Here is a 22,833-nt window from a genome sequence, read left to right on the forward strand (position 1 = left end):
TTTTACAATAGAAAAAATAAATTCAAGCAGCATAACTTTCTGATGGTCTCTTTCACATTTTTATCTTTTAAAGCATAGAATTTAACTTAACTTAATAACATATACATATTTTCAGTCAGAATTTAAAAATTGCTTTTCTAATATGTACGTTGTGTGTATACCTGTATATCCACTGTCTCTATTTGACATTAAAAAAAGTTAATTGTGGGCTTCCCTGGTGGCGCAGTGGTTGAGAATCTGCTGCCAATGCAGGGGACACGGGTTCGAGCCCTGGTCTGGGAAGATCCCACATGCCACAGGGCAACTAGACCCGTGAGCCACAACTACTGAGCCTGCGCGTCTGGAGCCTGTGCTCCGCAACAAGAGAGGCCGCGATAGTGAGAGGCCCGTGCACCGCGATGAAGAGTGGACCCCGCTTGCCGCAACTAGAGAAAGTCCTCACACAGAAACGAAGACCGAACACAGCCAAAAATAATAAACTAATTAATTAATTTAAAAAAGTTAATTGTGTGTCAAAGATATGATTTCACAATGTTTGCATCTATCTCTTATAAATGGAACTAAAACAAAAGATTGTGTTACACACATGTAATTCATCATTAATCTGCAAAACTATCAATATTGGGATAGGCAGTAGCTTTTGTGATTTGTAATTTACATAGGAGTTGATAATCTGAACACTGATATCATGTATTTGATCTGAGAGATACACTGACGAATTACAAAATAAAAATAGTAATAATTGGTACCCTGGATTCTTTAAGAAATTAAGTCTTTACTTTGTATTTAAGTATTTAATAATTAGTAGATTTTTTGCCAGGCAATTTGTATAAAGTTTATAAAATCACATTGTCTATTCTGGGAAAGGCTAGGAGTCCAGAGTGCCTAAAGCACAGGCACTGTATAGTGGACTGAGGGAGAGATTAGGTATGCAAAATATACACATTTTAAAGGGAAAAAAAAAAACAATTTTATTTAAAGTGAAATCAACATTTATAGTTAATTTAAAGAGGCAAGTATTTTGTTGAAATACATTCTTATATGCTGGGAAACTTTTATTTTATAGATACAATTAAACTTGAATTTAAAAGTATTCTCTGGTTTTATTAAGATAACATATTTCCCAAAGTAGCAATTTATCATTACCTTTGTAGTTAACCTTGAAGCCAATAGATCCGACACTTTCATCTGTTTGAAGGTGCAGCCACATTTGGCTACTCATGCTTACTATCAAGTCTGGCACAAAGCTTCCAGTCAGCCTAAAAACGGATGGACAAAGAAGGGAGAAATGGGTTATTAAAATACCCTCTGTATGCCAATTATGAGACAGATGTGTTTCTCAATACTTTCTTGGCTAGAAGCAAACAGCTGTCAGATAAACTTATAAGACTGTGTTGTTAGAACAAACAACATAATTTAGTGATCAAGGTTTATTATAAACAAGTACTATTTTATGTGTTTAACTAGGTTAGATCTTTCATATCCCCGAGGCAAGATGCTAAATTTTATTTTTTTAATTTATTTCTTTTTTTAAATTTTATTGGAGTCTAGTTGATTTACAATGTTGTGTTAGTTTCTGCTGTACAGCAGTGAAGCAGTTATACATATACACATATCCACTCTTTTTTAGATTCCTTTCCCATATAGGTCATTACAGAGTACTGAGTAGAGTTCCATGTGCTATACAGCAGGTCCTTGTTAGTTATATTTTTATATATAGTAGTGTGTATATGTCAATCCCAATCTCCCAATTTATCCCTCCTCCGTCTTCACCCCCCGTAACCATAAACTGTTTTCTACATCTGTGACTCTATTTCTGTTTTGTAAATAAGTTCATTTGTACCAATTTTTTTAGATTCCACTTGTAAACGATATCATAGGATATTTGTCTTTCTCTGTCTGACTTACTTCATTCAGTATGACAATCTCTAGGTCCATCCATGTTGCTGCAAATGACATTATCTCATTCTTTTTTTTTTTATAGCTGAGTAGTAATCTATTGCATATGTGTACCACATCTGCTTATCCGCTCCTGTGTGAATGGACATTTAGGTTGCTTCCATGTCCTGGCTACTGTAAATATTACTGCAACGAACACTGGGGTGTGTGTATCTTTTTGAATTATGGTTTTCTCCAGATATATGCCCAGGAGTGGGATTGCTGGATCATATGGTAGTTCTAGTTTTAGTTTTTTAAGGAACCTCCATATTGTTCTCCATAATGATTGTACTAATTTACATTCCCACCAACGGGGCAAGAGGGTTCCCTTTTCTCCACACTGTCTCCCACATTTATTGTTTGTTGATTTTTTGATGATGTGGTACCTCAAGGTACTTTTGATTTGCATTTCTCTAATAATTAGTGATGTTGAGCATCTCTTCATGTGCCTGTTGGTACAGGGACATTTTGCCTGAAGTAGCTTCACACATTTAGGAGAAGGGACGGCAGGGTTAGGACCTGGAGCCTCTTTCTGCTCTAGAAAGTTCTACACCTATTTCCTATTCCTTTTCATTTCTAGATGTCTATCTGCTTATCTTTTTATTCTTTGATACTTCCTACGTTTCCTTGTTTTTTTTTTTCATTTCCACAATTTCCAAAAATGTATTTGCCCTCTTATTTTTTTTTAACATCTTTATTGGAGTATAATTGCTTTACAATGGTGTGTTAGTTTCTGCTTTATAACAAAGTGAATCAGCTATACATATACATATAGCCCCATATCTCCTCCCTCTTGTGTCTCCCTACCACCCTCCCTATCCCACCCCTCTAAGTGGTCACAAAGCACTGAGCTGATCTCCCTCCTGTGCTATGTGGCTGCTTCCCACTAGCTATGTATTTTACATTTGGTAGTGTATCTATGTCCATGTCACTCTCTCACTTTGTCCCAGATTACCTTTCCCCCTCCCCGTGTCCTCAAGTCCATTCTCTACGTCTGCATTTTTATTCCTGTCCTGCCCCAGGTTCTTCAGAAACTTTTTTTTTTAAGATTCTATATATATGTGTTAGCATACTGTATTTGTTTTTCTCTTTCTAACTTCACTCTGTATGACAGGATCTAGGTCCACCCACCTCACTACAAATCATTTTCGTTTCTCTTTAATGGCTGAATAATATTCCATTGTATATATGTGCCACATCTTCTTTATCCATTCATCTGTCGATGGACACTTAGGTTGTTTCCATGTCCTGGCTATTGTAAATAGAGATGCAATGAATATTGTGGTATATGACTCTTTTTGAATTATGGTTTTCTCAGGGTATATGTCCAGTAGTGGGATTGCTGGGTCGTATGGTAGTTATATTTTTAGTGTTTTAAGGAACCTCCATACTGTTCTCCATAGTGGCTGTATCAATTTATATTCCCACCAACAGTGCCAAGATACTAAATTTTAGATCATTGAAAATCTTACACTTCTTTTTGAACTGAAAAGAAAAAAAGAATCTATAAAAATCTTTAACTTGTTTTTTTAACACCAGGAATGTACTTCATTTTGACATTCAGGTTTCATAGAACTGTGTTCTAAAGAAACATTGTGAAAAATATTTAAGTACTGTGCAAAACAATAAAATGGCAAGGAGTATAATATAAACATTCGCAATACTGATGTTAGGCTAGTCATGTCATGTATGTTGTACTGGGAATAATTTTATTTTAAAGGATATTCTGCTATTGCATCACTGAATCTAGGCATTAATAATCTCATTCAGTAATGCTCAATTTTATAACCCTAACAGGGGAAATTACTTAATGTTTCCTTTGTCATTAATAATGTTTTAGTCACATATTTGAACTGAAGCCAAGGGTCATATAAAGCCGGAAAGCAAATGAGTAAATAAGATCTTGAGGGGAAAAGTCTGTCAAGAATACAAAGAGAAAAAAAAAAATGGATTCACTGCTGAGTAAAATATCCATAATGACTAGGACTTCTAAATTACATACTTAAAAATAAGTTTGTAAAAGCAGAAATTCTTAAGTGTTTACCTACTTTATTGGTAGAACCATGAAGATTTCTGAAAAATTGCACGAGGAAAGAAGGTATAAAGTTTCCCTTCCTAATAAAAAGGGTACCCTAAGAGAGCAGTGTCCTGGATGGAGGCTATACTATAATTAGACCAGCAGAGGGCAACATGGAGGACTGTATCCTTGAAGCCACCATGGCAGCAGAATGTCCTGCTCACTGGTCAGCCACCAAAACTATAGAACATTATCAGCAGACTGCATTAGCAATACAGCTATGCCAGCAGTGCCCAGTGTTACAGAATTTATGAGAATCCATCACAAATGAACCCAGTTAAATATTATGATTTAATTATGGGATTGTGAATAATATTAAGGAATAGTGTGAGATATAAAGATACTATAAGATATTATAGAATTTTAGACTATATTCACTTTCTTCTTGCCAAAGCAAATTTAAAATTATTATAATGTAAAAGATACGAACACATACATTCTCTTTTGTAACATATGTGTATATCCGTATGTATTCATATACATACACATACGCATTATCGTTTGAAAACTTTGTGGCATGTGAACTTTCAATTTTCAAATTGATGAGTTCAAAAGAACTAGTCTTTTGAGCTATGGTAAAGAGACAGGTTTATGGGCAAGAGTGAGGACTCAAGCTCAGAGACATGAAAGAAAGTAAAGTAAATCCATTATGAAATGGGCATGAGAGCTTAAAACTATAGGATGTGCATCAGCTATACCATATCAAATATGCCAACAATCTATCTCATAGTGAATATGATGAGATTAAATCATTCCTCTTTATTATACCCTCCTATATCCATCTCAATCCTGAACTCTTTTACCAGCCCAAAACCTCTAGCACATATAAGTTTGTCAGTATTTCATAAAGAACAGCTAACATATATAGACTAATCGTTCCACTGCCAATTTGTTCTATTGGCCGTGATTCTACCTAGTTCCCACAACCCATTGGTGGTATAAGGGTAAATATAAATCTAAAAAAAAAGGATTAAATTAAACATTTCCCCGATATCAGAAGGTAAAGAAAAATTCCCCTTTCTCTCTAGCATTTCTCTTACGAAACTTGAAATTATAAATTATAATGTTTGTTACAGATGTATGTAAACCTTTTAAGCTAAATAAGCCTCTTGTCAATTTTTGCACTACATGAATGACTTTCTTGCAGGCCTTAGTGTTACCTCTTTGAAATGTGAACATCAAGGAAAATGTCACCCTGTCTCCCTGTTTCTGTGGGAGTTTAAGCCTAGGCATATAGCTTCATGATGTTAATTTCCTGCTTTTCATAAAGATAGGAGAAGTTCTATTTTCCCTTTTGATACGGTCAATTAACATGTATGTAAATAGATTGTATCTGCCTGATATATAAAGGGTAAGATTTAGTTCTCTTTGCAATCTCTTTAGCAGATTGCCTATGATGTCCATCACAGTCTAGTTGAATGCTTATTCAATATTAAAACTGTTTCATTCTTTCTACTTTTATGGAGAGTCTTGACTGGGTTGGCAGGAGATTTTTTTGTTAATTATATTTCTCCAACAATTTGGTGATGAGGGTGGGATGCAAATGGCAGTTCCAAAATTAAGTGGACCAGATGAAGTTCTTATGGCCACATAACAGTAGTTTAAGAGACCCTAAATTATAAAAAGTCTCCCTCCTAGTGCTCTGCTCTTTTGGAATACTAGCTAGATGAACCACCCTCTGCAAATTTAAGATTTTTCTATTGAGTAAGCATGGGTAAATTGGGCTCTAAAATCCCTTCAGGATCATGATTAGCTTTGATGATGGAAAAATATGGGAAGCCAGGAATGTTGCCTGCAGTTCTTAAACAACTACTATCTCTGTCACATTTGGAATACTTATGAGAATACAGTCTTTCAAAATTTATGAGGGATTTAGGAGGTTCACATTATAAGCAAATTAATTACTGGTATTTACTGGATGGACGTCATTCTAAGAGTAAAATTAAAAATGATTTGGAAAGCCAGAAGGAAAGACTGAGGAAAATGGAAGAATTTACTTTAGAAAACTTGCAATTGTAAATCCTTTTTCTGCCCTTTGAGGTGTAAATCTTCTACAACCAGGAATGTCTCTCTCAAGGACTTGGAAGCCATAGATCTGAAATAAAATCATCAAAGGAGATAGCATTCCTGTTTTCCTGACTCTGTGGGAGCGAAGAGCCCAACTTTGCTAAGTAACTACTAGCAAACACAGATGACATATTAATATTGACTAATCTCCCACCTAAAGTTTTCCAGTACTTTTCTACTAGCTCACCCCAGCATTTAAACACCATCCCACCTTGTCCAGAAGAGTTGAGTTCAGTTTGTCTTCCCTATAACAGTAGTCTTGACTCTCATTAGTCTTTGCCCCTATTGCAATAGTCTTGAATAAAGTCCTCCCTGACTGTTTAACTGGCCTGACATAATTTCTCTATTATAACAGTATAGACACGATCTGGTCTTACAAATCCAAGAATCCAATTATTGGCAGAGTAAAACTGAGGCCATCTTACCAAATTTTTTATAATATCAAAGTAAAAGTAACTGATATACATCCAGATACTCAGTATCTAAATTTGACACACACACACACACACACACACACACATACACAAACAGTTGTGTTTACTAGTTTGATTGCAAGGAAGATGCAGCAGGAAAACTATCACATAAGAGAAACAGAAATCTGGCATTCATAGTTTAAGACTGCAGTAGACAGGCGTAAAGTCTCTTGATTAACTTTGAGATACAAGTTCCTTCCAGTCCAGGTACAGATAAATAAACAAAAGTGGATATTTATTCAAACACATGGAGGCTAAATGATATGCTACTAAACAACCAATGGATCATTAAAGAAATCAAAGAGGAAATCGAAAAATACCTAGAGACAAATGAAAATGAAAACATGACAATTCAAAACCTATGGGACCCAGCAAAAGCAGTTCTAACAGGGAAGTTTATAGTGATGCAAGCTTACTTCAGGACATAAGAAAAATCTCAAATAAACAACCCAAACTTACACCTATAGCAACTAGAGAAACACAAACACAACCCAAAGTTAGTAGAAAGGAAGAAATTATAAAGATCAGAGCAGAAATAAATGAATTAGAAACTAAGAAAACAATAGAAAAGATCAATGAAATTAAAAACATTAAAAGATGGTTCTTTGAAAAGATAAACAAAATTGAAAAACCTTTAGCCAGACTCACCAAGCAAAAAGAGAGGGCCCAAATCAACAAAATCAGAAATGAAAGAGGAGAAGTTACAACTGACACCACAGAAATACAAAGGATCATAAGAGACTACCACAAGCAACTATATGCCAATAAAATGGACAACCTAGAAGAAATGGATAAATTCTGAGAAAGGTACAATCTCCCAAGACTGAACGAGGAAGAAGCAGAAAATATGAACACACCAATTGCCAGTACTGAAATTGAATCAGTAATTTAAAAACTCCCAACAAATAAAAGGCAAGGGCCAGATGGCTTCACAGGCAAATTCTACCAAACATTTAGAGAAGAGTTAACACCTATCCTCCTGAAAATGTGTACAGAAACAAAAAAGACCCCAAACAGCTAAAGTAGTATTGAGAAAGATGAACAGAGCTGGAAGAATCAGGCTCCCTGACTTCAGACTGTACTACAAAGCTACAGTCATCAGAATAGTATGGTACTTGCACAAAAACAGACACATCAATCAGTGGAACAGGATAGAAAGCCTGAAAATAAACCCATGCACTTATGGTCAATTAATCTACAACAAAGGAGGTAAGAATATACAATGGAGAAATGACAGTCTCTTCAACAAGTGGTGCTGGGAAAACTGAACAGCTACATGTAAAGGAATGAAATCAGAAGATTCTCTAACATCATATATAAAAATAAACTCAAAGTGGTTTAAAGACCTTAATGTAAGACTGGATGCTATAAAACTTCTAGAGGAAAACATAGGCACAACACTTTTTGACACAAATCGCAGCAATATTTTTTTGTATCCATCTCCTCGAGTAATGGAAATAAAAACAAAAATTAAAAAATGGGATCAGGACTTCCCTGGTGGCACAGTGGTTGAGAGTCTGCCTCCCGATGCAGGAGACATGGGTTCGTGCCCTGGTCTGGGAAGATCCCACATGCCACGGAGTGGCTGGGCCCGTGAGCCATGGCCGCTGAGCCTGCGCGTCCAGAGCCTGTGCTCCGCAATGGGAGAGGCCACATGTACCGCAAAAAAAAAAAAAAAAAGATCAAATTAAACTTAAAAGTTTTTGCACAGCAAAGGAAACCATAAACAAGACAAAAAGACAACCCTCAGACTGGGAGAAAATATTTGCAAATGGAGCAACCAAAAAGGGATTAATCTCCAAAATATACAAACAGCTCATACTGCTCAATATCAAAAGACAAACTAACAACCCAATCAAAAACTGGGCATAAGACCTTAATAGACATTTCTCCAAAAAAGACATACAGATGGCTAATAGGCACATGAAAAGATGCTCAACATTGCTAATTATTAGAGAAATGGAAACCAAAACTGCAAAGAGGTATCACCTCACACTGGTCAGAATGGCCATCAACAAAAAGTCTACAAATAATAAATGCTGGAGAGGGTGTGGAGAAAAAGGAACCCTCCTACACTGTTGGTGGGAATGTAAATTGGTGCAGCCACTGTGGAGAACAACATGGAGTTTTCTTAAAAGACTAAAAATAGAGCTACCATATGATCCAGCAATCCCACTCCTGGACGTATATCTGGAGAAAACTATAGAAAAAATATATGCACCCCAACAACATTCATAGCAGCACTGTCTGCACAGCCAAGACATGGAAGCAACCTAAGTGTCCATCGACAGATGAAAAGATAAAGAAGATATGGTGTGTATATATATATATAGTTATTTATTGTTATTTATTTATTGTTTTATATATATAGAACAATAGAAAATATATATAAATATATGTATATACAATGGAATATTACTCAGACATAAAAAAGAATGAAATAATGTCACTTGCAGCAACATGGATGGACCTAGAGATTATCATACTAAGTGAAGTAAGTCAAAGGCAAATTTCTTATGATATCACATATATGTGGAATAAAATGAATGAATTTATTTACAAGAGAGAAATAGAAAAAAAAACTATGGTTACCAAAGGGGAAAGGGGGTGGGGAGGGATAAATTAGGAGTTTTGATTAAAATGTACACACTACTGTATATGAAATAGGTAACCAACAAGGACCTACTATCTAGCACAGGGAACTATATACTCAACATCTTATAATAACCTATAATGGAAAATAATATAAAAAAGAATATATATATATACATATATATGTTTAAAAAGTGGATGTTTATTAATCATGTAGATTTAACTGATTTTTATAATAATACAATTATTGATTTGGACTCAGGCAAAAAATGGTCCACAGTCTGGGTTTGTCCTCAAGACTTACAACACTTAGAGTCATGTATACTAAACACTGTAAGTTCAGTATGTGCCTTCAATAGGTGCCGCATAATAATACTAAATCATGGTTCTGAGTATTTTTGTGTTTCCTGTCTAGAAAAAATTATTTTGAAAGATGAATAATTACTGAAGGGCCCAGATCATCTCATAAATATAATGTTACTTATGTGATTGATGAGAACTAGGAGAAATTTACTGGGCCTGTGAAGGAAAACACTTAGCTAAAAATTTAGATTCAGGCTCCAGAATGAAGCTACTCCACAGAACTGAATCAGGTAATATTTCATATGAAACTACAAAATAATACTCATATTGTTAATCATTTGAAAGTGTAAGCAATATACACATCACAACAGTTTGTAAAATTAATGTATGATGAAAGAAAAATTTTGACCATTGCTAATCAAAAATGTGCTTTAACCATTCACCACTGGTACAATAAACGTAAAGGCTAATATTGCACTGAATTTTTAAATTCATCTTATTGTAACCCTGACAATTGCTTTGCTTTGTATTTTACTGTGGACTTGCTGTATATTTAGATGAGTGCAAATTGCCAAGATAAAGCAGAAACAGCAATAGAGATAAATAGAAAATTGTAGCTTTATTATAAAATAGTCACAAAAAGAAAAATTATAAGTGCAAACGCAAATCTAAAAAAAATCCAAAATTTCCCTAATAACAAAAGGGAAAAATAACTCTCCTCCCCTCCCACCTCTCTTTAGCATTTCTTTTAGAAAACTTGCAATTACAAATGATTGCTTTCTCTTTTTCTTTCAGATGTATGTAAATGTTTTAAAAGCTAAATAAACCTCTTACCAGTTTTGCACCCCAAGAATGTCTCACTTGGAGGCCATTGGAGTCATCTCTTTGAAATGTGAACATGAAGATGGATGGTGCCCTGTCACCTGTTTCTGTGAGAGTTAAAGCTTAGGTGCTTGGCTTCAGGATGTAACTTCCTTCTTGTCATAAAGAAGACAAGGATAGTGCATTCAGGTTACTATTTAAAAAAAAAAAAAAGATAGGAGAGACCAGGTGGTTTATAAACAACATAATGCACTATCCTTTTTCTTTTGATAAGGACAATTAATGTGAAATGATTATATCTACTTGTCTATATAAATGGGTTAGTTTTTTTTTCTCCTTTTGCAGTCTCTTTAGCAGATTGCCTATCATGTGCATCATGGTCTGATTTAATCCATTTTCAATAGTAAAACTAATTCATTCTTTTCTTTACTTTCTGGGAAGGATTCACTGGGTTGGTAAGTGACTTTATATCGATATTTGTATTTTCTCAACAATGGTATGTCACTTAAAACTCTGCTCTTTGCATCCAGCGTCAATGGCTAATTAATCTCGATATCCTTTCAAAGACCTTGGTTTAGACTAAAACTGCTTAAGACAACTTTTTATTCAACCCCCATCCCTGACAATAAGGGGTGCTTCTGGGTCACAGAGGAGGGAGTCTTATACCATTCTCAAGAAAAACTCCGAAAAGAGTCTTCAAATAGTTTTAACATGTTTTTAATACATTTTTTGAACCAGTTATCAGTAAACTTAAATTAAAAACTTCTTTAATATGTGTTTGTTTACAAGCTGTGTAACCTCAGCATTCATAGTGCATTCTAAGCTTCTTAGTTAGTCCCTTCATGCTAAAATAAAAGATTAAAAGCCCTAAATAAATGCACTCAGAAATATTCCTCAAGCTCTCAAGTACAATATAAAATAAAAGAGAAGATCTATTAAATTTCAAATATGCTCAATGCCTGATTTTCCTTATAATCACTCTAAGCATTATGGGTGTATCCATTAGAAATAACAACTATAGTCCTACATTGGAACATATTTTTTGTATTGTACAAGTATGTAAGTTTTGCCTTTTATATAAATGCATTTAATATTCTTTCTTCTAATACAGAGCTATCAAGGATGATGTATACCTTCATTTCTGGATACATGAAATTAACTAAGGATGATGATGATGGCTGCAAAAATTAGATTAAAAAAACCCCTGAAATATCACCATTAGGGTGACATCAAAAAGTGTTATCACCAAGAGGGTAGACAGCAAAAGGAAGAAGAAATACAATCCTGCAACCTGCGGAAGGAAAACCACATTCACAGAAAAATAGACAAGATGAAAAGGCAGAGGGCTATGTACCAGATGAAGAAGCAAGATAAAACCCCAGAAAAACAACTAAATGAAATGGAGATAGGCAATCTTCCAGAAAGAGAAATCAGAATAATGATAGTGAAGATGATACAGGACCTTGGAGAGAGAATGGAGGCAAAGATCGAGAAGATGCAAGAAATGTTTAACAAAGATATAGAAGCATTAAAGAACAAATAAAGAGAGATGAACAATATAATAAATGAAATGAAAAATACACTAGAAGGAATCAATAGCAGAATAAGTGAGGCAGAAAAACAGATAAGTGACCTAGAAGACAGAATGGTGGAATTCACTGATGGGGAACAGAAAAAAAACAAACGAATGAAAAGAAATGAAGACAGCCTAAGAGACCTCTGGGACAACATTAAATGCAGAAACATTCGCATTATAGGGGTTCCAGGAGGAGAAGAGACAGAGAAAGAACCCAAGAAAATACTTGAAGAGATTAGAGTCAAAAAATTCCCTAACATGGGAAAGGAAATAGCCTCCCAAGTCAAGGAAGTGCAGAGAGTCCCATACAGGATAAACCCAAGGAGAAACATGCTGAAACACATATTAATCAAATTACCAAAAATTAACAGCAAAGAAAAATTATGAAAGCAGCAAGGGAAAAATGACAAATAACATACAAGGGAAATCCCATAAGGTTAACAGCTGATTTCTCAGCAGAAACTCTACAAGCCAGACCAGAGTGGCATGATATACTTACAGTGATGAAAGGGAAGAACCTACAACCAAGATTACTCTACCTGGCAAGGATCTCATTCAGATTCGATGGAGAAGTCAAAAGCTTTACAGACAAGCAAAAGCTAAGAGAATTCAGCACCACCAAACCAGCTCTACGACAAATACTAAAGGAACCTAAGTGGGAAAAACAAGAGAAGAAAAGGACCTACAAAAACAAAATGAAAACAATTAAGAAAATGGTAATAGGAACATACATATCGATAATGACCTAAAACGTGAAGAGATTAAATGCTCCAACCAAAAGACACAGGCTTGCTGAATGGTTACAAAAACAAGGCCCATATATATGCTATCTAAAAGAGACCTACTTCAGACCTAGGGACACATTCACACTGAAAGTGAGGGGATGGAAAAAGATATTCCATACAAAGGGAAATCAAAAGAAAGCTGGAGTAGCAATACTCATATCAGGTAAAATAGACCTTAAAATAAAGAATGTTACAAGAGACAAGGAAGGACACTACATGACGATCAAGGGATCAATCCAATAAGAAGATATAACGATTATAAATATACATGAACCCAACATAGGAGCACCTCAATACATAAGGCAACTGCTAACAGCTATAAAAGAGGAAATCAACAGTAACATAATAATAGTGGGGGACTTTAACACCTCACTTACACCAATGGACAGATCATCCAAAATGAAAATTAATAAGGAAACACAAGGTTTAAATAGACCAGATAGATTTAATTGATATTTATAGGACATTCCATCCAAAAACAGCAGATTATACTTTCTTCTCAAGTGCACACAGAACATTCTCCAGGATAGATAATATCTTGGGTCACAAATCAAGCCTCAGGAAATTAAAGACAATTGAAATCACATCAAGCATCTTTTCTGACCACAACGCTATGAGATTAGAAATCAATTACAGGGAAAAAAACATAAAAAACACAAACACATGGAGGCTAAACAATATGTTACTAAATAACCAAGAGATAATTGAAGAAGTAAAAGAGGAAATCAAAAAATACCTAGAGAAAAATGACAATGAAAACACGATGATCCAAAACCTATGGGATGCAGCAAAAGCAGTTCTAAGAGGGAAGTTTATGGCTATACAAGCCTACCTCAAAAACAAGAAAAAACCTCAAATAAAAAATCTAACATTACACCTAAAGGAACTAGAGAAAGAAGAACAAACAAAACCCAAAGTTAGCAGAAGGAAAGAAATCATCAAGATCATAGCAGAAGTAAATGAAATTGAAACAAAGAAAACAATACCAAAGATCAATAAAACTAAAAGCTGGTTCTTTGAGAAGATAAACAAAATTGATAAACCATTAGCCACACTGATCAAGAAAAAGAGAGAGAGGACTCAAATCAATAAAATTAAAAATGAAAAAGGAGACATTACAACAGACACCACAGAAATACAAAGCATCCTAAGAGATTACTACAAGCAACTGTATGCCAATAAAATGCACAACCTGGAAGAAATGGACAAATTCTTAGAAAGATATAGCCTTCCAAGACTGAACCAGGAAGAAATAGAAAATATGCACAGACCAATCACAAGTAATGAAACTGAACCTGTGATTAAAAATCTTCCAACACACAAAGTCCAGGACCAGAGAGCTTCACAGGTGAATTCTATCAAACATTTAAAGAAGAGATAACACCCATGCTTCTCAAACTCTTCCAAAAAATTGCAGAGGAAGGAAAACTCCCAAACTCATTCTATGAGGCCACCATCAGCCTGATACCAAAACCAGAAAAAGATATGACAACAAAAGAAAATTACAGACCAATATCACTGATGAATATAGATGCAAAAATCCTCAACAAAATACTAGCAAACAGAATCCAACAACACATTAAAAGGATCATACACCATGATCAAGTGGGATTTATCCCAGGGATGCAAGGATACTTCAATATACGCAAATCAATCAATGTGATACACCATATTAACAAATTGAAGAAGAAAAACGATATGATCATCTCAATAAATGCAGAAAAAGTTTTTGACAAAATTCAACACTGATTTATGATAAAAACTCCCCAGAAAGTAGGCAGAGAGGGAACCTACCTCAACATAATAAAGGCCATATATGACAAACCCAGAGCAAACATCATTCTCAATGGTGAAAAACTGAAAGCATTTCCTCTAAGATCAGGAACAAGACAAGGATGTCAACTCTCACTACTATTATTCAACATAGTTTTGAAGTCCTTGCCACAGCAATCAAAGAAGAAAAAGAAATAAAAGGAATACAAATTGGAGAAGAAGTAAAACTGTCTCTGTTTGCAGATGACATGATACTATACATAGAGAATCCTAAAGATGCCACCAAAAACTACTAGAGCTAATCAATGAATTTGGTAATGTTGCAGGATACAAAATTAATGCACAGAAATCTCTTGCATTCCTATACACTAATGATGAAAAATCTGAAAGAGAAATTAAGGAAACACTCCTATTTACCATTGTAACAAAAAGAATAAAATACCTAGGAATAAACCTACCTAGGGAGACAAAAGACCTGTATGCAGAAAACTATAAGACACTGATGAAAGAAATTAAAGATGATACCAACAGATGGAGATATATACCATGTTCCTGGATCGGAAGAATCAATATTGTAAAAATGACTATACTCCCCAAAGCAATCTACAGATTCAATGCAGTCCCTATCAAATTACCAATGGCATTTTTTTACAGACCTAGAACAAAAAATCTTAAAATTTGTATGGAGATGTAGCCAAAGCAGTCTTGAGGGAAAAAAGTGGAGCTGGGGGAATCAGGCTCCCTGACTTCAGACTATACTACAAAGCTACAGTAATCAACACAATATGGCACTGGCACAAAAACAGAAATATAGATCAATGGAATAGGACAGAACGCCCAGAGAAAAAACCCATTCACCTATGGTGAACTAATCTATGACAAAGGAGGCAAGGATATACAATGGAGAAAAGACAGTCTCTTCAGTAAGTGGTGCTGGGAAAACTGGTCAGCTACATGTAAAAGAATGAAATTAGAACACTCCTTAACACCATACAGAAAAATAAACTCGAAATGGATTGGAGACCTAAATGTAAGACCAGGCATTGTAAAACGCTTAGAGGGAAACATAGGAAGAACATTCTTTCACATAAATCACAGCAAGATATTTTTTGATCTATCTCCTACAGTAATGGAAATAAAAACAAAACTAAACAAATGGGACCTAATGAAACTTAAAAAGCATCTGCACAGCAAAGGAAACCATAAACAAGACGAAAAGACAACACTCAGAATGGGAGAAAATATTTGCAAATGAATCAACAAAGGATTAATCTCCAAAATATATAAACAGCTCATGCAGCTCAATATTAAAAAAAACAAACAACCTAATCCAAAAATGGGCAGAAGACCTAAGTAGACATTTCTCCAAGGAAGACATACAGATGTCCAAGAAGCAAATGAAAAGCTGCTCAGTGTCACTGTTAGAGAAATGCAAATCAAAATTACAATGAGGTATTACCTAACACCAATTAGAATGGGTATCATCAGAAAATCTACAAGCAACAAATGCTGGAGAGGGCGTGGAGAAAATGGAGCCCTCTTGCACTGTTGGTGGGAATGTAAATTGATACAGCCACTATGGAGAACAGTATGGAGGTTCCTTAAAAAACTAAAAATAGAATTACCATATGACCCAATAATCCTACTACTGGGCATATACCCAGAGAAAACCATAATTCAAAAAGACACATGCACCCCAATGTTCATTGCAGCACTATTTACAATAGCCAGGTCATAGAAGCAAACTAAATGCCCATCGACAGACAAATGGATAAAGAAGGTGTGGTACATGTATACAATGGAATATTACTCAGCCATAAAAAGGAATGAAATTGGGTCATTTGTAGAGACGTGGATGAATCTAGAGACTGTCATACACAGTGAAATAAGTCAGAAAGAGAAAAACAAATATCATATATTAACACATATATGTGGAACCTAGAAAATGGTACAGATGAACCGGTTTGCAGAGCAGAAATTGAGACACATAAGTAGAGAACAAACGTATGGACACCAAGGGGGGAACGCGGCGGGGGTTGGGGGTGGCAGTGTGATGAATTGGGAGATTGGGATTGACATGTATACGCTGATGTGTATAAAATGGATGACAAATAAGAACCTGCTGTATAAAAAAATAAATTAAATTAAATTAAAAAAAAGTGTTATCATCTCACTCACACCTGTTAGGATGGCTATTCACAAAAAGGTAAGAAGTAACAAATGCTGGTGGGAATGTGGAGAAAAAGGAACCCTTGTACACTGTTGTTCAGAATGTAAACCGTTACAGCCCCTATGAAACAGTATAGAGGTTCCTCAAGAAATTAAAAACAGAAATACCCTAAGATTCAGCAATCCCACTTCCTGCTAGAGATATCCAAATGAAATGAAACCATTATCTCAAAGAGTTATCTATAATCCCGTCTTCACTGCAGCATTATTCACAATAACAGGGCTATGGAAACAACCTAAGCGTCTGTCAGTAGATGAATAGATCAAGAAAATTTATGCGTGCACACACACACATATCGTTCAGCCTTAAAAAGGAAATAAATTCTGTCATTTGCAACAACATGGGTGAAACTGGAGGGCATTAGGATAAGTGACACTAAGTCATATAGAGAAAGACAAATACTATATGGAATCACATATGTGGAACCTAAAAAAATAAAAAAGAGAGAGAGTATTAATTCATAGAAACAAGAGAGTTGCCAGGTATTGGGGAGTGGGGGAAATAGGCAGAGGTTGGTATAAGTGTACATACTTTCAGTTATAAGATGAATAAGATCTGAAAGTCTAATGTGTAACATGATAACTATAGTTGATAACAGTGAACTCTATAACTGAAATTTGCTAGAAGAAGTAGAACTTAAATGTTCTCACCAGAAAAAAAAAAAAAGGTAAATATGTGAGGTGATAGATGTGTTAATTAACTTGATGGGGGGGAATCCTTTCACAAAGTATACATATATCCACGTTGTATAATTTAAAATGCTTTACATTTTTATTCATCAATTATACCTCAGTAAGTCTGAAACAAAATTTTAAAAGCAAATAAAATAGAAAAGAAAGTGGATCAAAATACTAGACGAACAACATAGAGTTTTAAAAATAAAAATACATGAAGTACTATGGAATGATGGGACTACATAAATGTTAATTCAATTAGGTAACTGAGTAGTGAATAATTGTGGTTTTTACTTCATTTATGGTGTTGGACTTCAGAAGTTTTAATTTATTGGTTAATTCTAAAGCATAATGTGTGTGAGAGTCTTTGGAACAGTTATTACAGATGCAAAAAGATGTCTATTTCAACACTTGTTTGTTTTTTTGGTGGGGGGTGTACGCGGGCCTCTCAATGTTGTGGCCTCTCCCGTTGCGGAGCACAGACTCCGGACGCGCAGGCTCAGCGGCCATGGCTCACGGGCCTAGCCGCTCCGCGGCATGTGGGATCTTCCCGGACCGGGGCACGAACCCGTGTCCCCTGCATCGGCAGGCGGACTCTCAACAACTGCGCCACCAGGGAAGCCCCTCAACACTTGTGTTTAGAAGAATTTTAAGGTCAAGACCTCAGCACATACATCTTTGTACTCATCTGTGGATACTTCAGTCAAATATTGGGTTGGCCAAAAAGTTTGTTTGGGTTTTCCATAATTGCTTACAAAAAACACAAAAGAACTTTATGGCCAACCCAATATTTAGCATTCTAACAAAGTGCTGTGCTTTTGTGGGAAGAACGCTAATGTATTTATTTACATACTCTTTCTATATTTTGTCCTAATTTCTTTCCTACAGCCGCTTTCAAAATGCCTACCATATTACAAATATTCCTGATAAAAAGAGAAAAAATACCAACTGAAAGCTTCTTTAGTTTAGACAATTTGATCCAATTGAATCCAATGCCAAAAAAAACCCCACGAAAAACCCCAAACAAAACCATAGTAATTGCTTAAATTGCAGTAAAACCATCAGTGTTTTCACAAAACAAACCAAAGTAAAACAGTAAACTGCCTTCTTGTTTTAGTAAAATCATCCATGTTCTCCCAGTCGAAAATGTAACTATCGTTACAATGAAGAAATAATGAAGAACCATAAAAATAAACTATCCCTTATATTTAACATTTTTGTTGCTAGTAATCAAATGTCACAGAGATTATTTTATCCTGCAGCCTAAAGTAATTCTGAAATTCCAAGAGCATTTATTTATTATTGCCCACTAGCAAGTCATTTGAATGACTATGCATCAAATTTTGTCCACAGGATGAGATAATTGCTACTGTCAGTTTGATTGTTTTTCTTGCATGTGGTATTAGTAAGTGCTGTTGAAACTCTGGTGCTAGAGACTAAATGTCCCCCTGCTGCCAAAACTTACATGTTGAAACCTAATCTCCAATGTTAGGGTATTTGAAGGTGAGGACTTTGATAGGTGATTAGGTCATGAAGGCAGAGCGCTCCTCAATGTGATTGTGCCCTTATAAAAGAGGACCCAGAGAGATCCCTGACCCCATCTGCTATATGAGGACACAGTAAAAAGATGGCCACCTATGAACTGGAAAGCGGGTTGTTAGCAGACACCGAATCTGCTGGCACCATGATCTCTGAATTCCAGACTCTAGAACTGCGAGGAATACATTTATGTTGTTTATAAACCACCCAGTCTATCCTTTTTTCTTTTTCTTTTTTTTAATAGTAGCCTGAATGCACTGACACCACATAGACCTGCATAGCTCTCTACTGCCTGTGGTATGTCTTTGCCAATGTCTGCAAAGATACCCCATCTGCTGACATGTTTCAGTAGATGTGTCTTGATGTAGAGCAATTTTTCTGCTCCCATTATAATTCATGCCACACCTAACATGTTAACACAGGCTCTGTGTTAGGTATTTTGGGAAATCCAAGATGAGTAGTAAACAATCTCTGCAATCGAGGAACCTAAAATGATTGTGAGTGTGTATGAGTGTGTGTGTGGGTGTGTGTGTGTGAGTGTAATGGAGGAGGGCAAGGAGGAGTGCAAGGCAGAAATAAGAGCAGTGAGAAGATATCAGATTGGCCAAAAAGTTCCTTTGTTTTTAAGTAAAAATAAAAGACACATTTTTCATTTTCACCAAGAAATTTATTGAAAATGCATTCATCATTTTGTTCCACTACCTTCTGACATTTTTCAGGCAATTTCATAATTCTATATTCCCAAAACATTTTTTTCTTTTTGAGCAAAGAACTGTTCCAGGTGCCTTTTATAGTCTTCCAGGGAATTGAAATTTTTTCCATTAACAGAATTTTGTAAAGACTGAAATATCAATAAATGTAAATCTGAAGGGGCAATGCCTGGTGAATACAGAAAATGAATCAGAACTTCCCAGTCAATCTGTAACAGTTTTTGCCTGGTGATCAAAGAAACATGCACAGTCTTGCATTAACCTGATGGAAGATTATGTGGTTCTGTTAACTAATTCTGGATGCTTTTCGTCAAGTGCTGCTTTCAGTTGGCCTAATTGGGAGCAGTACTTGTTGGAATTAATTGTTTCATTTTCCAGAAGGAGCTCATAATAGAGGACTCCCTTCCAATCTCACCATATACACAACATCACCTTCTTTGGATGAACACCGGCCTTTTGGTGTGGTTGGTGGTGGTTCATTTCACTTGCCCCGCGATCTCTCCCATTCCACATTATTGTACAGTAACCATTTTTCATTGCCCATCACAATTCGTTTCAAAAACGTAACGTTTTCATTACATTTAAGTAAAGAATCAGAGAATCACATGCGGAAATATGGTCAATAAGGTTTTTTTTCTCTTAATTATGTGGAACCCAAATATCAAAGTGATTAACATAACCAAGCTGGTGTAAATGATTTTCAACACTTGAGCTGGATATTTTGAGTATGTCAGCTATTTGGATATTTTGAGTATAGCATCTCCCGTGTGGTATAATGTTGACTGTTCTCAACTAATGTCTCGATTTCATCACCATCATCTTCAACTGGTCTACCCGACCATGGAGCATTGTCCAGCGAGAAATCTCCAGAAAGAAACTTTGCAAACCACTTTTGACACATTCGATCAGTCACAGCTCCTGCTACATACACTGCACAGATCTTTTTTTGCATTTCAGTTGTGTTTTTATCTTTCTTGAAATAATAAAGCATAATATGCCAAAATGTTGCTTTTTTCTTCCATCTTAAATATTAAAATAGCTATACAAAAATATTCCAATTTTGATAAGTTTTTTTTTTAAATGCACACTGATATGACAGCTGTGACAATACAATCTAACAAAATGGTTTCGAATGAAGTTAAAGACAACTAAGTGCTACTAGAGCCATCTTAGGGAAAAAAACGAACAAAGGTTTTGGCCAACCCAATATATTTTTTTTTGTTTTTGATAACTTTCATATAGGGGTGAAAGATTATTCTGAATAGTCAATTTTTCTAAGTCCTTTTTATACTGTGGCCATCAATCTCTAACAATATTGCCTTGTTGCTATATTTAGTATATTCCCTTCTTTCATTAGCCCATGGGGTCGGTTGGTATTTAGATTTTCATTATTAACAGGGGAAGGTACAAGAGCAAATTTGAGAAGTTGTAAGTCCCTGGTTGTAAGAGCGTTTGCTCAAGGCAAATATCACATATAGCAGTCTTGTACCAAGGTGGCATTTTGAAAGAGTAAACTGTTGAAAAATTTTATAAAATAATATATCTTCAACAAAGTAGCTCTTTAAAACATATGCACCAATGAGCTGAGAGCAATAATAATATATGAACATAAAAAACAGCTACCTTTTCTATAAATCTAGTACGAATATTATTTATTAAATATTAAAATAAAGAAAATATTTATTTAAAATATAGTAACACAAAGTAGAGTTTGCATGTGTGTGTGCGTGTGTATTTAAAATAAAAAGAAGAAATATAGATGAATGAAACAGGATAGAAAGCCCAGAGATAAACCCATGCACATATGGTCACCTTATTTTTGATAAAGGAGGCAAGAATATACAATGGAGAAAAGACAGTCTCTTCAATAAGTGGTGCTGGGAAAACAGGACAGCTACATGTAAAAGAAGGAAATTAGAACACTCCCTAACACCATACACAAAAATAAATTCAAAATGGATTAAAGACCTAAATGTAAGGCCAGACACTATAAACTCTTAGAGGAAAACATAGGCAGAACACTATATGACATAAATCACAGCAAGATCCTTTTTGACACACCTCCTAGAGAAATGTGAATAAAACCAAAAATAAAAAAATGGGACCTAATGAAACTTAAAAGCTTTTGCATACCAAAGGAAACCATAAATAAGATGAAAAGACAACCCTCAAAATGGGAGAAAATATTTGCAAATGAAGGAACTGACAAAGGAATAATCTCCAAAATTTACAAGCAGCTTATGCGGCTCAATACCAAAAAAACAAACAACCCAATCCAAACATGGGCAGAGACCGAAATAGACATTTCTCCAAAGAAGATATACAGATTGCCAACAAATACATGAAAGAATGCTCAACATCACTAATTATTAGAGAAATGAAAATCAAAACTACAGTGAGGTATCACCTCACACCAGTCAGAATGGCCATCGTCAAAAAAATCTACAAACCATACATGCTGGAGAGGATGTGGAGAAAAGGGAACCCTCTTGCACTGTTGGTGGGAATGTAAATTGATACAGCCACTATGGAGAACTGTATAGAGGTTCCTCAAAAAAACTATGAATAGAACTACCATACGACCCAGCAATCCCACTATTGGTCATATACCCTGACAAAACCATAATTCAAAGAGTCATGTACCACAATGTTCACTGCATCTCTATTTACAATAGCCAGGACATGGAAGCAACCTAAGTGTCCATCAACAGATGAATGGATAAAGAAGATGTGTCATATATATACAGTGGAATATTATTCAGCCATTAAAAAGAAATGAAATTGAATTATTTGTAGTGAGGTGGATAGACCTAGAGCCTGTCACACAGAGTGAAGTTAGAAAGAGAAAAACAAATACTGTATGCTAACACATATATATGGAATCTAAAAAAAAAAAAATGTTCTGAAGAACCTAGGGGCAGGACAGGAATAAAGATGCAGACGTAGAGAATGGACTTGAGGACACGGGGAGGGGGAAGGGTAAGCTGGGACGAAGTCAGAGAGTGGCATGGATTTATATATACTACAAATGTAAAATAGATAGCTAGTGGGAAGCAGCCTCATCGCACAGGGAGATCAGCTTGCACAGCACAGGGAGATCAGCTCAGTGTTTTGTAACCACCTAGAGGGGTGGGATAGGGAGGGTGGGAGGGAGATGCAAGAGGAAGGAGATATGGGGATATATGTATATGTATAGCTGATACACTTCATTATAAAGCAGAAACTAACACACAATTGTAAAGCAATTATATGCCAATAAAGGTGTTAAAAAATA

General features: G+C 35.4%; 1 protein-coding gene across 3 annotated transcripts in view; it reads right to left on the bottom strand.

Annotated features, from left to right (window-relative positions):
- CSMD3 (CUB and Sushi multiple domains 3) overlaps positions 1 to 22,833 on the bottom strand; it is a 1,076,690-nt gene that overhangs the window by 537,834 nt on the left and 516,023 nt on the right. For all 3 annotated transcript variants that reach the window (XM_060127236.1, XM_060127235.1, XM_060127234.1), the window contains one exon: positions 1,147 to 1,259. In XM_060127236.1, coding sequence (XP_059983219.1) covers positions 1,147 to 1,259 — 113 coding nt within the window. The remainder of the gene's footprint in view (positions 1 to 1,146; positions 1,260 to 22,833) is intronic.

The sequence above is a fragment of the Lagenorhynchus albirostris genome, chromosome 17 (genome assembly GCF_949774975.1).
Source record: "Lagenorhynchus albirostris chromosome 17, mLagAlb1.1, whole genome shotgun sequence".
Lineage (NCBI taxonomy): Eukaryota > Metazoa > Chordata > Mammalia > Artiodactyla > Delphinidae > Lagenorhynchus > Lagenorhynchus albirostris.